Genomic DNA, 18,097 nt, shown 5'->3' on the forward strand with positions numbered 1-18,097 from the left:
CTCTTAGGCTTGTGAGATTAAAAAGAGAAGTATGGAGGATGAATTAGTAAGAATGCGGGAAGGTTTTAGCCTCATTGATAAAGAGAGGCAGGAACTTATTCAACCAACAACAAATTTGCATGAATCTTTGTAAAAAGGGAAGTCATGTCTACTAGCCTCAATCCTCGCAGACAAAGCAATCAACAAAGAGGCTTTCAAGTTGACTACGTCGAAGATATGGAAGTTAGAAGGATGGATTCAATTCAAAGAAGTTGGAGATAACCGTTTCTTATTGGAGTTTCAGGAAAAACAAGACAATGACAAAGTGATGCTTGGAAGGCCTTAGTTATTTGACAGATTCCATGTATGTCTACAAGAGTTTGAAGGCCACACTCCCCCAAAAGACATATCCCAAAAGACATATCCTTTTCGAAGGAAGCTTTCTGGATCCAATTACATAACATGCCCATGCCTAGCATTACCAAGAGGATGGGTACTCAAATAAGCTCTGGGATTGGGATTGTGATGGCAGTAGAGGTGGATGACAAAGTGCATAGATGGGGAAAATTCATGGGAACAAGAGTGGAAATTGACATTACAAGTCCTTTAGCTAGAGGAAGATTGTTTAAATTTGATGAGAGGCAAATATAGATTCCTTTCAAGTATGAACACCTACCAACATTCTGCTTCCAGTGTGGTGTTATAAAATATATTAAAAAGTCATGTCCAAATATGAAGATGAGGTCAAGTTCTGCAGATGAAAACAATCCCAGTATGGGCCATGGTTACGTGCAACTTCTGTAAAATTCAGCAGCTGTGACTCAAGGAGGTATGGTGGTGACTAGAAACCTCAAACAGGGTGGTAGACTAGGAACTTCGATGAGGAAACAAGTGACATAGATGGAAAATGAATCTTTGCTCTCCAGCCACAATCAAAGGGGAAACTAAAGGAATCTCTAGCTATACAAGGAATTAACATCCCATTAAAGAAGGAGGAAATCTCTGTGAATTCCCCAGATCAAGATAGTGAGGGAAAAAAGGAGCCAATATATCAGGAGTTGACGAAAGAGTCCTTAATTTATTGAAGTGGAACTGATAAGGGATTTCCTTCCAAATTAAGAGACCTAGGGATAATGCAAAAAGTAATAATGGAAGATTTGGAGACTCAAAGATAGCAAGGAGTAGTTATCAATAAAGCCAACCATCAACACGACTCATCCCTTGAGAAACAAGTAAGTTCTTTGGACTAGTTTCTATATGATCAATTACTTTTCCTTGTTAATTCCAAAAATTAAGCTAGTAGGAAGGGAAGAGTCAAGGAGAAATTTTATCATGATCTTATAAAATCCCCCACAATCTGTAACAATGAAAGTAAGATTGGCTCTAAGAAAAGGCCTGTGAATACCTGTGTGGTGGAGGAACTACATGAAGTAGAGGTTAAAAAACTAAAAACTATGCTCATACCTAGAAGGAGCTTAACTCAGGTAGAATTGGTGGAGGCTGCTAAGCAGTCCCACTAACAGCCATGAATTGCATAAGTTGAAACTACCGAGGGCTTGAAAACTCCCAGATAGTTAGAGACCTTCACCATATGGTGTAGAATAAGAACCCAAGTCTCATATTCCTCACTGAAACTAAGGCCTCGTTTGGATACAGATTCGATTTTACCTCATCTTATCTCATCATTACAATTTTCTCAAATTCTCACAAAAAATATAATAAACTATTCAACTTTATCAAATCTCAAAATAATAATAATATTAAAAAATAATATTCTAATAATATTTTATTCAACTTTCATGTAAAACTATCCCATCTTATCTCACTATCCAAACGTGACCTAAATGTAGCAGGAAAAAGATGGAGAAAGTCATGAGATCTATCATAAGTTTCAAGCATAGCTTTGTAGTTGGTAGCGAAGGGCTTAGTGGTGGATTGGCTTTTCTGTGGAAAGATCATATATCAGTGGCCCTAGAATCCTATACCCAATTCCATATCTCTATAAGGATCACTCATCTTGGAATTGATAAGAAATGGCTGGTAACTAGTTTTTATGGCAATCCTCTGACTTTTAAAAAAAAAACAGTTGGTAGTTTCTAAAAGCTTTAAAACTAGAGGCAGGAAGGGCATGAATGTGTATTGGGCACTTCAATGAGATACTTCATCAGCATGAAAAAAGTGGTGCTGCTATTAGGCCTTATAGCCAACTAGAGAGTTTCAGATTAGCTGTTGAAGGCAGTGGACTCAATGACCTAGGCTTCCATGGTGACAAATACACGTATAGTAATAATAGGGAAGACAAAGCTTTTACAAAAGAGAGACTAGATAGAGCTTTTGGCAACTCTATGTAGCATGATTTGTTTGCTGCTACTAGCATTAGAACCTTGACAACACAAAGTTCTGATCATAGCCCCCTTCTAATCTCACTGGAACACATAATACATGAGGAAAGTAGAAGAAGAAAAATGTTTAGATATGAAGCAAGTTTGGCTTAAAGAGAGGATTGTCATCTCTTAATCAAGACTGAACAAAATAAACCAGTAGTGGAAGAAAATAAGTTGATGGCTACTTCAAAAAGACTACAGAGATGCAAAGAAAAATTAATTGTTTGGAGCAAAGAGGCATTTTGGCAGTCTAAGTCCCTTACCAATCCAAACTCAACGAGATCTCGTATTGGCAAAAGGTGAACTGACTAGCAGGATAAAAGGCATGCAAAAAGAAGTTGATTTGTTGCTCGAAGTGGAAAACCTCAAATTGAAACAAAGAGCAAAATAGAAATGGTTAAAGGACGGGGAAAGAAATACCAAGTTCTTCCACCAATGTGCAAGCCAAAGAAGGAAATGCAACACCATTTATAGAATCACAAATGAGGCAGGCAAAATGAAAACAAACCCAGAGGATGTTAGTGCTCACTTTGAAGAATGTTTTTCAGAACTTGTTTACATCCTCCCAACCTGTAGGTTTTGAAGAATGCTTACAATACATGGACACCAAAGTTACTGTAGAGATGAATAGAAACTTAATCAGATAATTTACAACTCAAGAATTGAAAGATACTCTCTTACAAATGAATCATCTAAGTTCCCAGATCCTGATGGATTTCTTGCTACATTCTATCATAATCACTAGGGCACAATTGGGAAAAAAGTCAATGAAGCAGTTTTGTCTGTACTCAATTCAGATGGGAAGGTTGATAAAATCAATGTGACTTATATAGCTCTCGTTCCTAAAAAAAAAAAAAAAAAATCTCATACTAAAGCATTTGGTTTAGGTCAATCAGTCTCTGCAATGTCATTTAGTAAATCATTTCTAAGATACTAGCCAACATATAATAGATTTTACCTGGGATTATATCTCCAATTCAATCAGCTTTTGTTCCAGATAGGTTGATTTCAAACAATATCATTGTAGCTTATGAAGCAACGCACACCATGAATAGCATATTATCAAAAAAGTCAGGTTAAATGGCTTTGAAACTTGATATGAGCAAGACATATGATTGGGTATAATGGAATTTCTTAATAGCATTACTGAGTAAAATGAGATTCAATCAAAGATAGACCAAATTGATGATGAAGTGTGTTGAGTCTGTTACTTCCTCTATTCTTATCAATGGCAATCCTCAATGTCTCTTCAAACCCTCTAGAGGAATTAGGCAAGATGATCCATTATCACTTTACTTATTCATCCTATGTGCTGAAGCATTAAACTCTTTACTAAATTATGCTGAGCAATCAAGAGCAATATTAGGGATCCCTTTGGCAAGAGGAGAAATTCACATTAACCATCTCTATTTTTTTTAGATGACAATTAATATTTTGTAAAGTCAATTCTTTAGAATGGAGTAGAATGATAAGCATACTGGAATGTTATGAGAAGGCTTCTAGACAAAAGCTGAATATGGACAAAACCTCAATACAGTTTAGCAGGAATACCCCGAGAGACTCACAAAAAATTGTATTGAGTATTGCAAGAATCAGATCCACACTATCATATGAAATTTATCATGGATTACCTGCCCTTGTTGGTAGATCTTGAGCAAACTCATTCAGAAGCATCCTAGGCAAAGTTAGACAGAAGATCAGAAACTAACAAATGAAATTCCTCACTTAAGCAAGGAAAGAAATCTTGCTCAAAGCAATAGTGTAATCCTTACCCACATTCAGCATGAGAGTGTTCAAGCTTCCAGGATGTCTATTAAGAGATAGTAACAGAGTAATGCACAATTATTGGTGGGGTTAGCTAATGAATAACAGAAAAATCCATTGGATCTCTTGGAGCAAGATGGGGAAAGCAAAATCAACTGGTGGTCTTGGGTTTAGGGACTTGGAAAGCTTTAATCTAGCTATGTTAGCCAAACAAGGATGGAGATTGACTCAAAACCCCAATTCTTTAGTAGCTCATGTGTTACAACAAAAATATTATCTTGAGCAATCATTTCTTCAAGCCAAGCTAGGCTATAGACCATCATACATCTGGATAAGTATTTTAGCAATAAGGCACTTATTGAACAAATGACTATTCTGGGGAATAGGTAATGGTGAGCAAACTCTAATATGGCAAGACAAGTGGATCCCAAAACCCTCTTCATTCAAAATACAAAGTGCAGTCAAAATTCTGGATAAAGAAGCAAAAGTAAATGAGCTGATTGATTGTGAAGTAAGAACTTGGAGGACCTCTCTGATTGATGAAATCTTCCCAAATGAAGAAGCTAAGATCATAAAGAATATTCCTATTAGCCTTTGTAGCAAGCCTGATAAGATAATTTGGAAAGGAATCTCAAATGGATAATTTATAGTGAGAAATGCTTATCATATGCACAAATAAATGTAGGAACAACACAAGGGGCATACATCTTGCAGTAGAATTCAAAAGCATCCCTGGTCAGTCATATGGAAATTAAAAATACCTCAGGCTAATAAAGTTTTTTGTGTGGAAAGCATGTCATGAAGCTATACCAACAAACTTAAATTTCTACAAAAAGAAAGTCCTAGAGAACCCAAATTGTTGTTTAGAAGAAGAAGAATCAGTAACTCATGCCCTGTGGAGATGTACAACAACACAAGACATATGGAGCCAGTGTTCCAAGCAAATTCAAAAAATTCATTTCAGCAAGGATTCATTTTCAGAAATCATGGAGGCAATGTATGAAAAATATGAGCAAGAACAATTAGAGGCGATTGTTGTGACTGTTAAAGGACTTGATAGAGAAGAAATAAATTTATTTTCCAAGCTGAATTCATCCACCCACACATGGTAGTGAAACAATCAAAAGAGATTATGCAAAACCTAAAAGAAACAAGTTACCAAAGCATAAGAAGGTCATAATAGTTAGTAGCACAAACCAAAAATGAGATCCTTCACCTCAGAATATTATTAAGATAAATTGGGATGCTGCTATTGATAAAGTTCACTGCAACATAGGAATTTGAGTAATTGCTCGTGACTAGGAAGGTAAAATTCTGGCCACAATGAAGATAAACATAAATTTATTCCCTGACCCTCTACCTGTAGAAGCCTCTGGTGCTCTTCATGCTATAATGTTTGCTCTTGATTTGGGTCTAACGAGAATAATACTTTAGGGGGACTCACTGTAGGTGATTCAAGCCATTAAAAAGGAAGAGGAAGATTGGAGAAGTGCAGGGATGGTGATTAGTGATATTAAGCAAAAGATTAAAAACTTCTCTAAGTGGATTGTGAATCATATCAAAAGAGAAACTAATGTTGTAGCCCACACTTTGACTAAAAATGCTTTACATATTTCTGATGTAATTGTTGATATGGAGGAATGCCCTTTCATGTGTTCTTTCCTTGTTATCAAGGATTTGATCAATAAAATGATCTTGTTTAAAAAAAGACATCCCACATTATTTAAGGTACAATGCATTTAATTCCTCCCCTGGCCTCTGCATTTGAGCCAGTTTTTTTTTTTTTTTTTTCATTCAATTAGAAAATTCAGGAAATTGAGTTCATTTAAATATTCGTTAGAATTTTACTCGTACAAGTATCTAGATTTCGCATCCGCTTCTATTAGGATGCGAGTTGGAAATGGGGTGTTTGCACCCAGCTAGGTTGGGCTAAGACGCTCTCCCCAACCCTTGATCCATGACTCAGCGAGCTAGGTAATGCAAGGAATAAAGTCCAAGCCAACCCATGGGGGAAGAGAAAGGCCGCCCTCCCTCGAGCCCAGTGCATTAATGAGGGAAAGACCGGTTGAAATCATTTCCCCTGAAGAATCGGCAGCATTAAATGCGATGTTAAATGATGACATCGAAGTCGGGTCCCTGTTGCTGATAGGAACGACCATATTAAATGCAGCATCATGCCATCAAGAATGGAGGATATTCATTACAATGACAACAAGGTCTGGGATCACTCAAAAGACTTAGTATAAATGGGAAAAGGCTGGTAAGAGAAGGAGGTTGATCACTCTCTTTAGGTTCCCAGTAGAAAACATATTTTGAGTCTAGTATCAAAGGTATCATGGACACACTTGACCACCGGATCTTCCTCCTTTGCAGGCACTCGAGACGTCGTCGTAACTGGAGGTTACAAAACACGTCTTAACACGAGTACGGTTATATAATATAAGTTCTGGATTAATATTCGATACCTATAATTGGTTTTACATTTAAAAAAATTACTTTATAGATAAAGTGATATATGTCATTTTGTATTTATAGCCATCTTCTTTAAAATAGTTTTTAACAAATTTGGGTACCCAATTACAACACAGATAACTAACTACATAGTCACAGTTTTTAACTAAGATTCCATCCGAGTTATAATCGATTAATCCGAACGGATATCTAGATTGCATTATAAACTCATATGTAAATTTAAGTATCTGAATCTGCATCCAAGTTCGCAACCCTACCTCCCATTGTTGGAAAATGAACAAGGAACATTCTCCCGTTGTCGGGGGCAAGAAGCAAGGATCACTCCATCCATCCCTCTTCATATATGAATTGTTGTAATTTTATTTTATTTTATTTACTTCTTTATTTTTAATTTTTTAAATGACATGAAAACTTTATATACATGTACGTGCGTTTTCTGTGTGAACACGTTTTGATTTTTAATATAATGTAACATGATAAAATTGTGACGTGGGCAGATTTTATTGGGTCGGCAGGCGAGCTATAAATCCAACAATCACATACTAGATCATAAAATTGAAACTAAAATCTCTTCTTGAAAAAACATATAAATCCAACAATATATAAAAATTAATTTTTTTCATGTGAGTCCTATATTTTATTTTTTTTTTTAAAAACGATTATGCGACGGTTGTATAATTTACGATTGTAAATATATTTTTTCATAAATAAATAAATAATATCTATTTTTAAAAGAACAATATTAGGGTTACCAAATCCACCGAAAAATTGTTCCGTATAAATTTTTTTAACCCTTTTTTTATATATATATTCCTTTTTAAAAAATATATAAAAACCTAATCGAAGCAAATTATATTTGAGATCTCCTATAGAAATAACTATCAGAATTTAGAAAGAATAATGATATATACACAATATATTATATAATATATTACTTAATAATATTATAAAATGAAGATATATTTAGAAAATATTTTATAAAAATATATTTTATTTAAAATATAATTATATAAAATGTTGTAAAAAATATTATATATAAATTATTTTTCATTTGGAAAAGTTCTCGTACAACATCCACCATTTTATCTTTTGCTTTCTTGGTTCGGACCGCCATTCCGTGTCAAACCTCCGTTACCGGATTAGAAAATAGAAAGCCAATTGAGTCAATGACAATGTAATCCTCCCCCCCTCCACAAATACCAAACTACCCTCGTTCAATCCCTCAAGAGTCAAGACTCGAGTTTTACCCACCATGTTCCAACTGCTACTGTTCTCTTTCTCACGCAGTCTCGCCGAATAAATCTGAATCTCCACCGTTACGTTCACTCCACCACGCGCATCACGATGCACTCGACGAAGTCACGCCGGAAAGTGGCTCCGAACGGAGCTTCAGCCGCCGTAGATAACGGCGCAGACTCGGCAGACAAGCTGGAACAGCTCCTTCTCTCCTCGGCCATCTGCAACAACGAAGACTTGGGCCCGTTCATCCGCAAAGCGTTCTTGTCGGGGAAGCCCGAGACGCTGCTCCTCCACCTCCGCCACTTCGCCCGATCTAAAGAGTCCGAAATCGAGGAGGTCTGTAAGGCCCACTACCAGGACTTCATCCTCGCCGTGGATGACCTCAAGTCACTCCTCTCCGACGTCGATTCTCTCAAGTCCTCCCTCTCCGACTCCAACTCCAGGCTGCAGTCCGTCGCCGGCCCACTCCTCTCCTCCCTCGATGCCTTCCTTGAGTCTCGCACGGTTTCTCAAAATGTCAATCTTGCCCTCGAATCGCTCGCCAACTGTAGCCGTCTGATCGAGGTCTGTTCCCGATCCAACTACCACTTGTCCAACAACAACCTCTACATGGCGTTGAAGTGCTTGGACTCCATTGAGACCGAGTTCCTCGACAAAACGCCGTCTTCCACGCTGAAGAGGATGCTGGAAAAGAAAATCCCGGAGATTCGAGCGCACATAGAGAGGAAAGTGAGCAAAGAGTTTGGCGATTGGCTGGTGGAGATCCGGGTCGTGAGCCGCAACCTCGGCCAATTAGCTATCGGCCAAGCCTCCTCGGCGCGCCAGCGCGAAGAGGATCTCCGAATCAAGCAACGTCAAGCCGAGGAGCAGAGCCGGCTCAGTCTTCGCGACTGTGTTTATGCTCTGCAGGAAGAGGACGACGACGAAGATGATCACAACGCACCGAGCAATGACAGTAACAGCAGCTTCGATTTGACTCCTCTATACAGAGCTTATCACATACACCAAACCCTAGGTCTTGAGGACCGGTTCAAGCAATACTACTTCGAGAACCGGAAGCTCCAATTGACGTCGGACTTTCAGGTATCTTCTATGACTCCGTTTCTAGAATCCCATCAAACATTTTTCGCGCAGATCGCCGGGTTTTTCATTGTTGAAGACCGGATTTTGAGGACTGGTGGGGGTTTGATTTCGAAATTGGAGGTCGAGAACTTGTGGGAGACAGCCGTGAGTAAAATGTGTTCCGTCTTAGAGGACCAGTTTTCTAGGATGCAGACTGCGAACCATTTATTGTTGATTAAGGACTATGTGAGCTTGTTGGGAGTGACTTTGAGGAGGTATGGGTACCCGGTGGATTCCTTGTTGGATGTCTTGAGCAAACATAGGGATAAATACCATGAGCTTTTGTTGTCGGATTGCCGGAGACAGATTAGTGAAGCCCTCGCGGCCGATAAGTTTGAGCAGATGCTAATGAAGAAGGAGTACGAGTATTCTATGAATGTGCTTTCCTTTCAGCTACAAACGTCGGATATTGTGCCGGCCTTTCCTTATGTGTCACCCTTTTCATCTACGGTGCCGGACTGTTGTCGAATTGTGAGGTCCTTTGTGGAGGATTCCGTGAGTTTCATGTCCTATGGTGGGCAGTTGGATTTTTATGATGTGGTTAAGAAGTATTTAGATAGGCTGTTGAGTGAGGTTCTGGATGAGGATTTATCGAAGCTTATCAATACATCTGTGCATGGGGTTTCACAGGCTATGCAGATGGCTGCCAACATGGCTGTCATGGAGCGTGCTTGTGATTTCTTCTTTCGACATGCGGCACAGCTCTCGGGGATTCCCTTGAGAATGGCTGAGAGGGGCAGGAGACAGTTTCCATTGAGTAGAGCCCGTGATGTGGCAGAAGATATGCTCTCTGGGTTGCTGAAAGCCAAGGTTGATGGTTTCATGACACTAATTGAGAATGTGAACTGGATGGCTGATGAGCCTCCACAGAGTGGGAACGAATATTTAAATGAGGTTATTATATATTTGGAAACTCTGGTTTCAACTGCTCAGCAGATATTGCCGGCTCAGGTCCTCAAAAGGGTTTTACAAGATGTTCTTTCTCACATCTCTGAGAGGATTGTTGGAGAATTATATGGTGACTCAGTTAAGAGGTTTAATGTAAATGCGATAATGGGGATTGATGTTGATATCCGGTTGTTAGAATCGTTTGCGGACAATCAAGCTCCAATTTTCTCTGATGGGGATGCAAATCAATTGAAAATGGCGCTTGCTGAGTCGAGGCAACTGATTAATTTGCTCTTGAGCAATCATCCAGAGAATTTTCTGAATCCAGTAATCAGAGAGAAGAGTTACAATACTTTGGACTACAAGAAAGTCGTAACAATTTCAGAAAAGCTGAGGGATTCTTCAGATCGGCTATTTGGAACCTTTGGGACACGGGGAGCCAAGCAGAACCCGAAAAAGAAGTCCCTGGACGCTTTGATTAAAAGACTTAGGGAAGTTAGCTGATTGGGTATGGGACCGTATGTACAATCCTTCTTCTTCTTCTTCTCTTACCTGTGCTGATTGTCATTTGGATTTGTTCACAGTGGTTCTTTTCTAACATTATTTCTGAGGGTAAAGCCTGCCAATTGTTGTCCACTGACTGTCTCATGAAATTTTCATATTTTATTTGTATGTATCATTCATAATAGCTATGTATTGGTTGTGTTCTGATATTTTTTAATCCATGTTAGTTGATTTGCTTTTATATCTTACTTTGACTTCCTTGGATTTATCTCTGATCTATGAATGCAAATGTAACTCTATCCTTATGTGCTAACTCTTCCAAGTATCATGACATCTGCTGCATGAAAGTATGACGTGATGTGTCATGGTCACATGCTGATGTGGGCTGAAGTTACTCGAGCCTAAGGAAAAACGTTTGAACGGGTTACGTCAGATTTAGTCAATTTATAGTACAAATTGGTATGTCATTTCACTATTAAGTCAATGTTATTTTCCATTTTCTTTTTCATTACTTAAGTTTTGAGAGAAAATGCATGTGTCTATGATTGGGATGAGTTATTCCTTTTATTTTGGAATTTATTTCCTTGTTGCTTGTATGACTGATAGATGTCACCAATGTGACTAGGTCTAACCAAGACTGATCAGATAAGTTGCATCAAGGCGATCTGCACCAGTTTGGTAAATAAAATAACTAATTGCACGATGTTGATTCACTCTAGAACTGCTGCTTCTAACCTTTTTTATACTGTTAGGTGCCATGGTAGGCCAGATGCCATGTTCAGGTCCTCTCTTTGAGTGTGTCTGGATAAAAGGATTGGAGAAGGAAATTTATGGGGATGATGGATAAATCCATTGTTTGATCGCTAAACGAGGATTGAGAGGAAATAGAAGTGGGGTTGGATAGGCTTACCACTTGGATATTTTCAACATGGAAAATGGTAGGGGGACTGAGAATGATGGTCCCCCATTTTGACGGATACTTTTTTTATTTTTTTTACTTAATGATTAAAGAAGTGACTATTAGTGAATTGTTTTTTTTTAAATGTTTAAAGATATTTGGAAAAAAAAAAAAAGTGCATTTGCACTTATCGGTACAATGCTGGGGGCACCATTCTTTTCAATATTCTGCAATTATAAATTGAAACTAGTAACACTCTGATGCCAGCCATCTCATTCACTATTATCTCCTCTGCCTGAGAGCCTGCTTTAGTTCACTTTGAATTGTGCATGGTCTCGAAGATTATCTGACATTATTGAAATGATCAATAAAGGGACACCATTTTAGTGATTAGGCATGGGATCGATATTAACAAAAGACTTTTAAGTACTTGATTTTAACCTCAATATTATGCTGTTTGAAACTGCTAGGACAACTCTTGAAAGAAAACACAAGAAATGAAACAAAATGAGGTTAGGTAATACAGGATGCAAACTTAGGCATATATACTTGTAATGCTGGCATTCCAGCTTCCTACCTATGGCCACAAAGGCAACTGCTTAACTTATCATAACATACTATGGTGGATCACGCTAAGGTTCGTGGCTTGTACATCTATCACATTCACACAACTACATTGGTATCATGCATCTCTTATGACCATTTTTAAAGCTTTTTTCATAATTTGTCTTTTATATTTCTTATCATGATGCATGTAGAATACATAATGACATAGCTTATCGTGATCATAATTGAAAACATATCATGATGCATGTAAAACATATAATAACATGACATTGAAACTCATTTTCATCATGTCATAGCTGGATACGTAAAAATGAGCTTTCAATACACAATCGTACATGCATAATACATTTTTCTTATTGGTACCGGGTGGCCGAGAACAAAGTCTCGACTAATGTCTGTTTGCACATGCTCTCGATAAGGATTTTTCCGTAAGTGCTCTTCTGGTACTTTAGGGGGAAGTTTCCCTAGTCCGATAGTCTATAGAAATTGTTTACATTCAAGAAGATTCGTCATACATACATAATACTTTAAAAAAAAAACATTGTTTACCATACATGTAAGGATATGATCATGCTCTTTATCTCTTTGCTTCTATCGATAACAAACGCGTCGATAATCACCTACTTGAAGTTGTCAGAAAAGGGTTGGACTTGATAGGATGAGACTGGTGCTTTTTTTAATCTCTTGAAACTGCAACAGTTATTCACTCCGTTTGGATACAATAACCGTTTCATCTCATATTATTTCATCATTATAACTTTCTCAAATTTATAAACAAAATATAATAAACAATTCAATATTTTCAAATTTCAAAACAATAATAATATTAAAAAATAATATTCTAATAATATTTTGTTCGACTTTCATCTCAACTCACTATTCAAACCCACCTTAGTGTATTGGTATTTCTTAAAATATTTGAAGATATATATAATAAATATTTGAAAGAAAAAGAAAAGAAAAAATACAATTTGTACTAGAGGCACGCCAAACCGTCAAACTTGAGCGGCATGGTAGAATCACCCAACATTTACATATGGGCTATTTAGATACAATCTTCAATGAGATCTAAGGAGAAAGAATTAATTGAGAACCAAGGTAGTCTTAACAATCTGAGAGCATCTTTGACCCCTAATGGTTTTAACAAGCAGCAAGCTTGAAATAAATATCCTGTTGATGGAAGCGTTGTTGGAACAAATAGAAGAATATATGTTACGACCTTTCTTTATCATCACAAAATTGAGACTGCTCACTAAGGGATGGCAAAAATGAAGTGAAATGAAATAAGAAGATGATTGATGATGAATTGGGATAAATAGAAACGCTGGCAAGTGGCGATGAAGCTAGGAATTTGTGAATAATAAGTACAATTATATGTGAGTATTACCTGCCCAAGAAGGTTTTTACAACGGATTACTCACTCTATGCCCCATAAATATATATATGCATTGGCTTTAAATAAATCTAAATCCAATGCCTAACAATTAACATTGAGCCTTTTGCTCGTTTGGATTCAGAGAGTGTTTCTTCACATTTCATTTTATCTTATCAATTTTCTCAAATTTTTACACAAAATATAATAAACAATTCAATTTTTTCAAATCTCAAAATAATAATATTCTAATAATATTTTATTTAATTTTTAATTTTTATCTAAAATTATTTCATCTCATCTTATTATCCAAATCAACCCCACAATGATAAACTCTTCTTCTTCTTCAAATTATGAAGCCTTCAGTAAATTTTCAAGCCCATGAGTCTATACTCCAACTCCCAACAAAATTCCAAGCTCTATTTCCAAAGTGGATGTAATGAAAAGAGTAGTGTTGTTTAAAAGGGTTTACATCACACATTATTCACGTAATATGATTTGATTTAAAAAATAAATTTTAAATTTTACAAATTAAATCATGTCATGTGAATAATGTGTAGTGTAAAAATCTTCAAATGAAATTATTGTAATTAAAATGAGTAATTTTAGATGCAATCATATATAACGATGTACTATTCAAACAAGTTGGATAAATAAATAGAAGATAATAACTAATTTATAATTCTTTAATATTATATCTATGAAATAATGATGATTATAAATAACTTTAAAAATCGATGTTTTTACAAAATTAGCAAGAATTTGCAGGTAAGTCTGCTTTTTAAAAACTCGACCATACTTTGCAGAGTCGTTATGATGTTTTCCTTCCATCCAGTTCTATGAACGGCATTACTATTGTTTTTAATAATGTTTTATTTACAAAATGGTTGCATGTCTATCATTTTATCTCAATGAGAATACGTTAAAATGTCGGAGATAAATTTTTATTAAATTTATGTATTACATCATGCATATTCAATAAAATATCATTAATAGATAATGAGGACTTAAAATATGTGATATGAATAAAGAAAAATTATTCTCATCAGTCAATATTCAACTCTCCATGTCTTATGAAGAACACCTACACATTTTATGAAAAACGTCTCACATCCTATGAAAATGTTATAGATGTGGAGTGTGAGAATGAATAGTAGCTGATGCATAGCATTCCTCTTCAACAACTACGATTAAAAATGATTAAACTTAACATAAAATAAAAATGACATTTTGCAATGATCATCCACGAACACTCAAACGTATATAAAAGGAATATCCTTTTTATTCAACCAATTTTCCTATCCATCATCTACCCCTTGCATCACCTGTATATATAAACATATGTCCTTTTAACTTAATTCCTACCCACCAGACTGTTCACTAAACACAAACCAGGAAGTCAAAGAAACCCATCTACCAGTAGTACTAGTACCACCAAAGACTTGTTATTCAGCAGATCATTGGCCGGGAAATAGTAAAAACATGAAACCCATGTCTCCCATCGTTACTATTCTGTGCCTAATCCTCTTCTTTCTCCTCTCCTTTGCAACCCCATCTCCATCTCATGACTCCCTCACTGCGTACCAAGTTGTTGAAGAATATGACTTCCCGGTGGGCATTCTTCCCAAGGGCGTCTTAGGCTACGAACTGGATAATTCCACGGGTAAATTCTCTGTGTATCTGAATGGCTCTTGCACTTTTTCCATTGATTCTTACGAGTTGAAGTACAAGTCCACCGTCACGGGTGTCATAGCCAATGACAAGATCTCCAGTTTGAGTGGCATCAAAGTCAAGGTGCTCTTCCTATGGCTCAGCATTGTGAGCGTCACTCGGGACGACGATGAGCTGGCATTCTCCGTTGGGATCGCCTCGGCGGATTTTCCGGTCAGTAATTTCACTGAGAGCCCAACCTGTGGATGTGGCTTTGATTGTGTGACGAGTGGTGAAGGAATTAGGAAGATTAATAAGCCCCTGATTAGTGATCTTCTGTACTCTTCCTAAATCAGATTTGCTTTTTGAATCGAATAAAATGGCTGTAACAATATTAGAATTAGCAATGACTTTGCTGGCAATCCTAGGGAAGATGCAATGACTTGTCTTTATCTTAATTTCATCTCGGAATTGGGTGTGTTTTCTCGGTGTCTTTTAAGAATGTTTCAAAACAGATAAAGCATAGTTCTAAACAGAAATCTTACGCTAAAAAACTTATAAATTGACGTGATTTAGACTCTATTTAGATAGTAAAATTATTTCATCTTACTTCATCTTATTTTATTATTATAATTATTTTAAATTTTTATATAAAATATTATAAATAATTTAATTTATTCAAATCTCAAAATAATAATAATATTAAAAAATAATATTTTATTAAATTTTTAATTTTCATTTTAATTCATCTCATTTCAACTCATTATCTATATATCATGTTGTAATAAGATATGTGTTGGATCTAATTATGTGTTCCGGAGATCAAAGGACACATAGTACTTATAAAGTGGTCAAACATGGGTTTTTTCTATATAATATTTTTCTGATTTTCCCTAAACACATATTAATATTTATACAGCGATCCGTAGAGAAACTGACATAATATGATTTGAGTGGTAAAAAAAATTAATTAATTTATTTTTTAAATTAAATTATATTATCACCGTGTAACCTTGTAAGTTATGCATGTAACTCATAATTCTGGTTTTTAGTATACATAATTGTTATTGCAAAAAGTGGCGAAGTAGTTTTTTTATTTTTATTTTTTGCAATGGCAGATTTTGTTGAAAAAATTTAGTACATTTAATGCAAAAAAAAATCATACCGTTCGAATGATTTTGCCCGAACATGCAGTTCATACCCCTGCATACAATGAATAGTATTATAACTCTTTAGTATATCGTATAATTTTTTTAAATTTTTATATAAAATATAATAAATAATTTAATTTTTTTAAATCTCTAAATAATAATAATATTTTAACAATATTTTATTCAACTTATCTAAAATCATCTCATCTCATTTTTCAAGTGAAGACTTTCAAAATATTTAAATACGGTTTGGATGCTGAGTTAAGATGAGATAAATTGAGATAAAAGATGAAAATTAAAAATTAAATAAAATATTATTTTAAGATTTAAAAAATTAAATTATTTATTATATTTAAATAAAAATTTAAAAAAATTATAATAATAAAATAAGACAAAACACTTTTAATAGGAATATACCGTATTTTGTCTGAACTTTGCAAAGTGTTCCAACACCATCATGAACAGTAATAATTAATTAGGCTTAGGAGTTTGTACCTATCGATCATGCGCACCAAACCTCGTTGGCAGAATTATTGTTGTAATTTTCAAAGCATTTTGACCTGTTGGTTACACTCATGCAACTTTTATATATTATATGCTCTCTCTCTCTCTCTCTCTCTCTCTGAAATTCAGATAACAAAAATAAGAATTGTTGACGGTTGGCCCATATCCATATATATAACAAAAGAAATACTTGATTTATAAAGAATTTCTATAAAAAGAATTAAATTTATAAACTTGATTTGTTTTGATGTGATGCATTGTATTATAAAATTTCATTTTATCATAAATTATATTTAGGACTTGCTTGGATATAAAAATTATATCATCTCATTCCATTTATTATTAAGATTTTTTTAAATTTTTATATAAAATATAATAAATTAATCAATTTTTTTAAATTATAAAATAATAATAATATTAAAAAATAAATATTCTAATAATATTTTATTCAACATATATAAAACCATCGCATCTCATCTTCATATCCAAACGAGCCATTAGTATATTATTTGAAACTATGTTAATTTACTAAATTTATACTTATAAGATCTTTTTATAAATATAACACTTTTATGCACCATCGAAACCATTTTAGATTAGCATCGTGGATTGAGAGTGCATTCTTAACTACCACTAACTAAAATGATCTTGTAATCGTGTCTTTTATCTTCTAAGCGTATGTCCTAGGAGATTAGCATGGATTAAACTTGCTAGTTATGATAACACTAAATCCTTGTAGATGTCAAAAAAAAAAAAAAACATTAATCCTTGTCATAATCAATCAAATCAAAATGACATTTATCCCGCGCTAAAAACACAAAATACCTAAATCAATCAAACGTGACACACGTACTCTCCACAACCATGCCACTAATTACTAGTGTAAAGGGTCCAATTCCGTTCGATTTAAAAGAAATTTTAGAATGAATTGGTATATATAAGTTTTAGAAATTTAAAAATTAATACGGATCGATTTATTATTAAAATTAAAACTTTTAATTTTTTCAGTTTCAATTCTATCCGATCCAATTTTTTGGTTTATCATATACATGTGTAACATTATATAAATTTAATATTATAAATTTTTTAATAGTAAACTTAATCTTCAGAATTTAATATTTATTATTAACAATTTCTAATTTAGTAATGTTCAATTATACTAGTATAGTATAAGTAGCATCAAACTTATTAGTGAGATTAATAAACTTGAATAATAAGATTAAAATAATATAATTAGTATCTAATTATACTAGTATATTAATTTTATGCTATAAAATTAATAGATTTGAATAATAAAATTAGAATTTCATATTATATTAATTAGAAATTTAACATATAATATATATAATATAAAAAATTAAATATATATATATATATACAGGTCCAGTTCAGCTTAAGCCGGTTTTCAAAATTTTAAAACGGGTACCGCACCAGACCGGTTACAAACTAGACGGTCCGGTCCGATCAGGTTCAACCAGCTTTCTAATTTTTTCCTATACCCATACCACTAATAACAATACATTATCAACAGAAAATGAAAACTTACCAACTGAAAACCCCTTTATCACGGCAATGGCTACCACATCCATATTTGCAGCAGCTA

At 34.8% G+C, this 18,097-nt stretch overlaps 2 protein-coding genes across 3 annotated transcripts; both read left to right on the plus strand.

Moving 5' to 3' along the window:
- Positions 1 to 7,779: 7,779 nt before the first annotated feature.
- LOC108980660 (exocyst complex component SEC15B-like) lies at positions 7,780 to 11,391 on the plus strand. 2 transcript variants are annotated; one of them, XM_035693210.1, is made up of 4 exons: positions 7,780 to 10,356; positions 10,676 to 10,811; positions 10,978 to 11,030; positions 11,105 to 11,391. In XM_035693210.1, exon 1 carries the CDS (start codon positions 7,944 to 7,946, stop codon positions 10,350 to 10,352), a length of 2,409 nt encoding a protein of 802 aa, XP_035549103.1. In that variant the 5' UTR covers positions 7,780 to 7,943; the 3' UTR covers positions 10,353 to 10,356; positions 10,676 to 10,811; positions 10,978 to 11,030; positions 11,105 to 11,391. The 2 variants fall into 2 exon arrangements, with proteins under 2 accessions (XP_035549103.1, XP_035549102.1); XM_035693209.1 differs by having other exon boundaries at positions 10,701 to 10,811.
- A 3,167-nt stretch (positions 11,392 to 14,558) lies between these two features.
- Positions 14,559 to 15,321, plus strand: LOC108980659. The gene has a single exon (XM_018951659.2). It carries the CDS (start codon positions 14,672 to 14,674, stop codon positions 15,188 to 15,190), a length of 519 nt encoding a protein of 172 aa, XP_018807204.2. The 5' UTR covers positions 14,559 to 14,671; the 3' UTR covers positions 15,191 to 15,321.
- The last annotated feature ends 2,776 nt before the right edge of the window (positions 15,322 to 18,097 follow it).

The sequence above is a fragment of the Juglans regia genome, chromosome 8 (assembly GCF_001411555.2).
Source record: "Juglans regia cultivar Chandler chromosome 8, Walnut 2.0, whole genome shotgun sequence".
Lineage (NCBI taxonomy): Eukaryota > Viridiplantae > Streptophyta > Magnoliopsida > Fagales > Juglandaceae > Juglans > Juglans regia.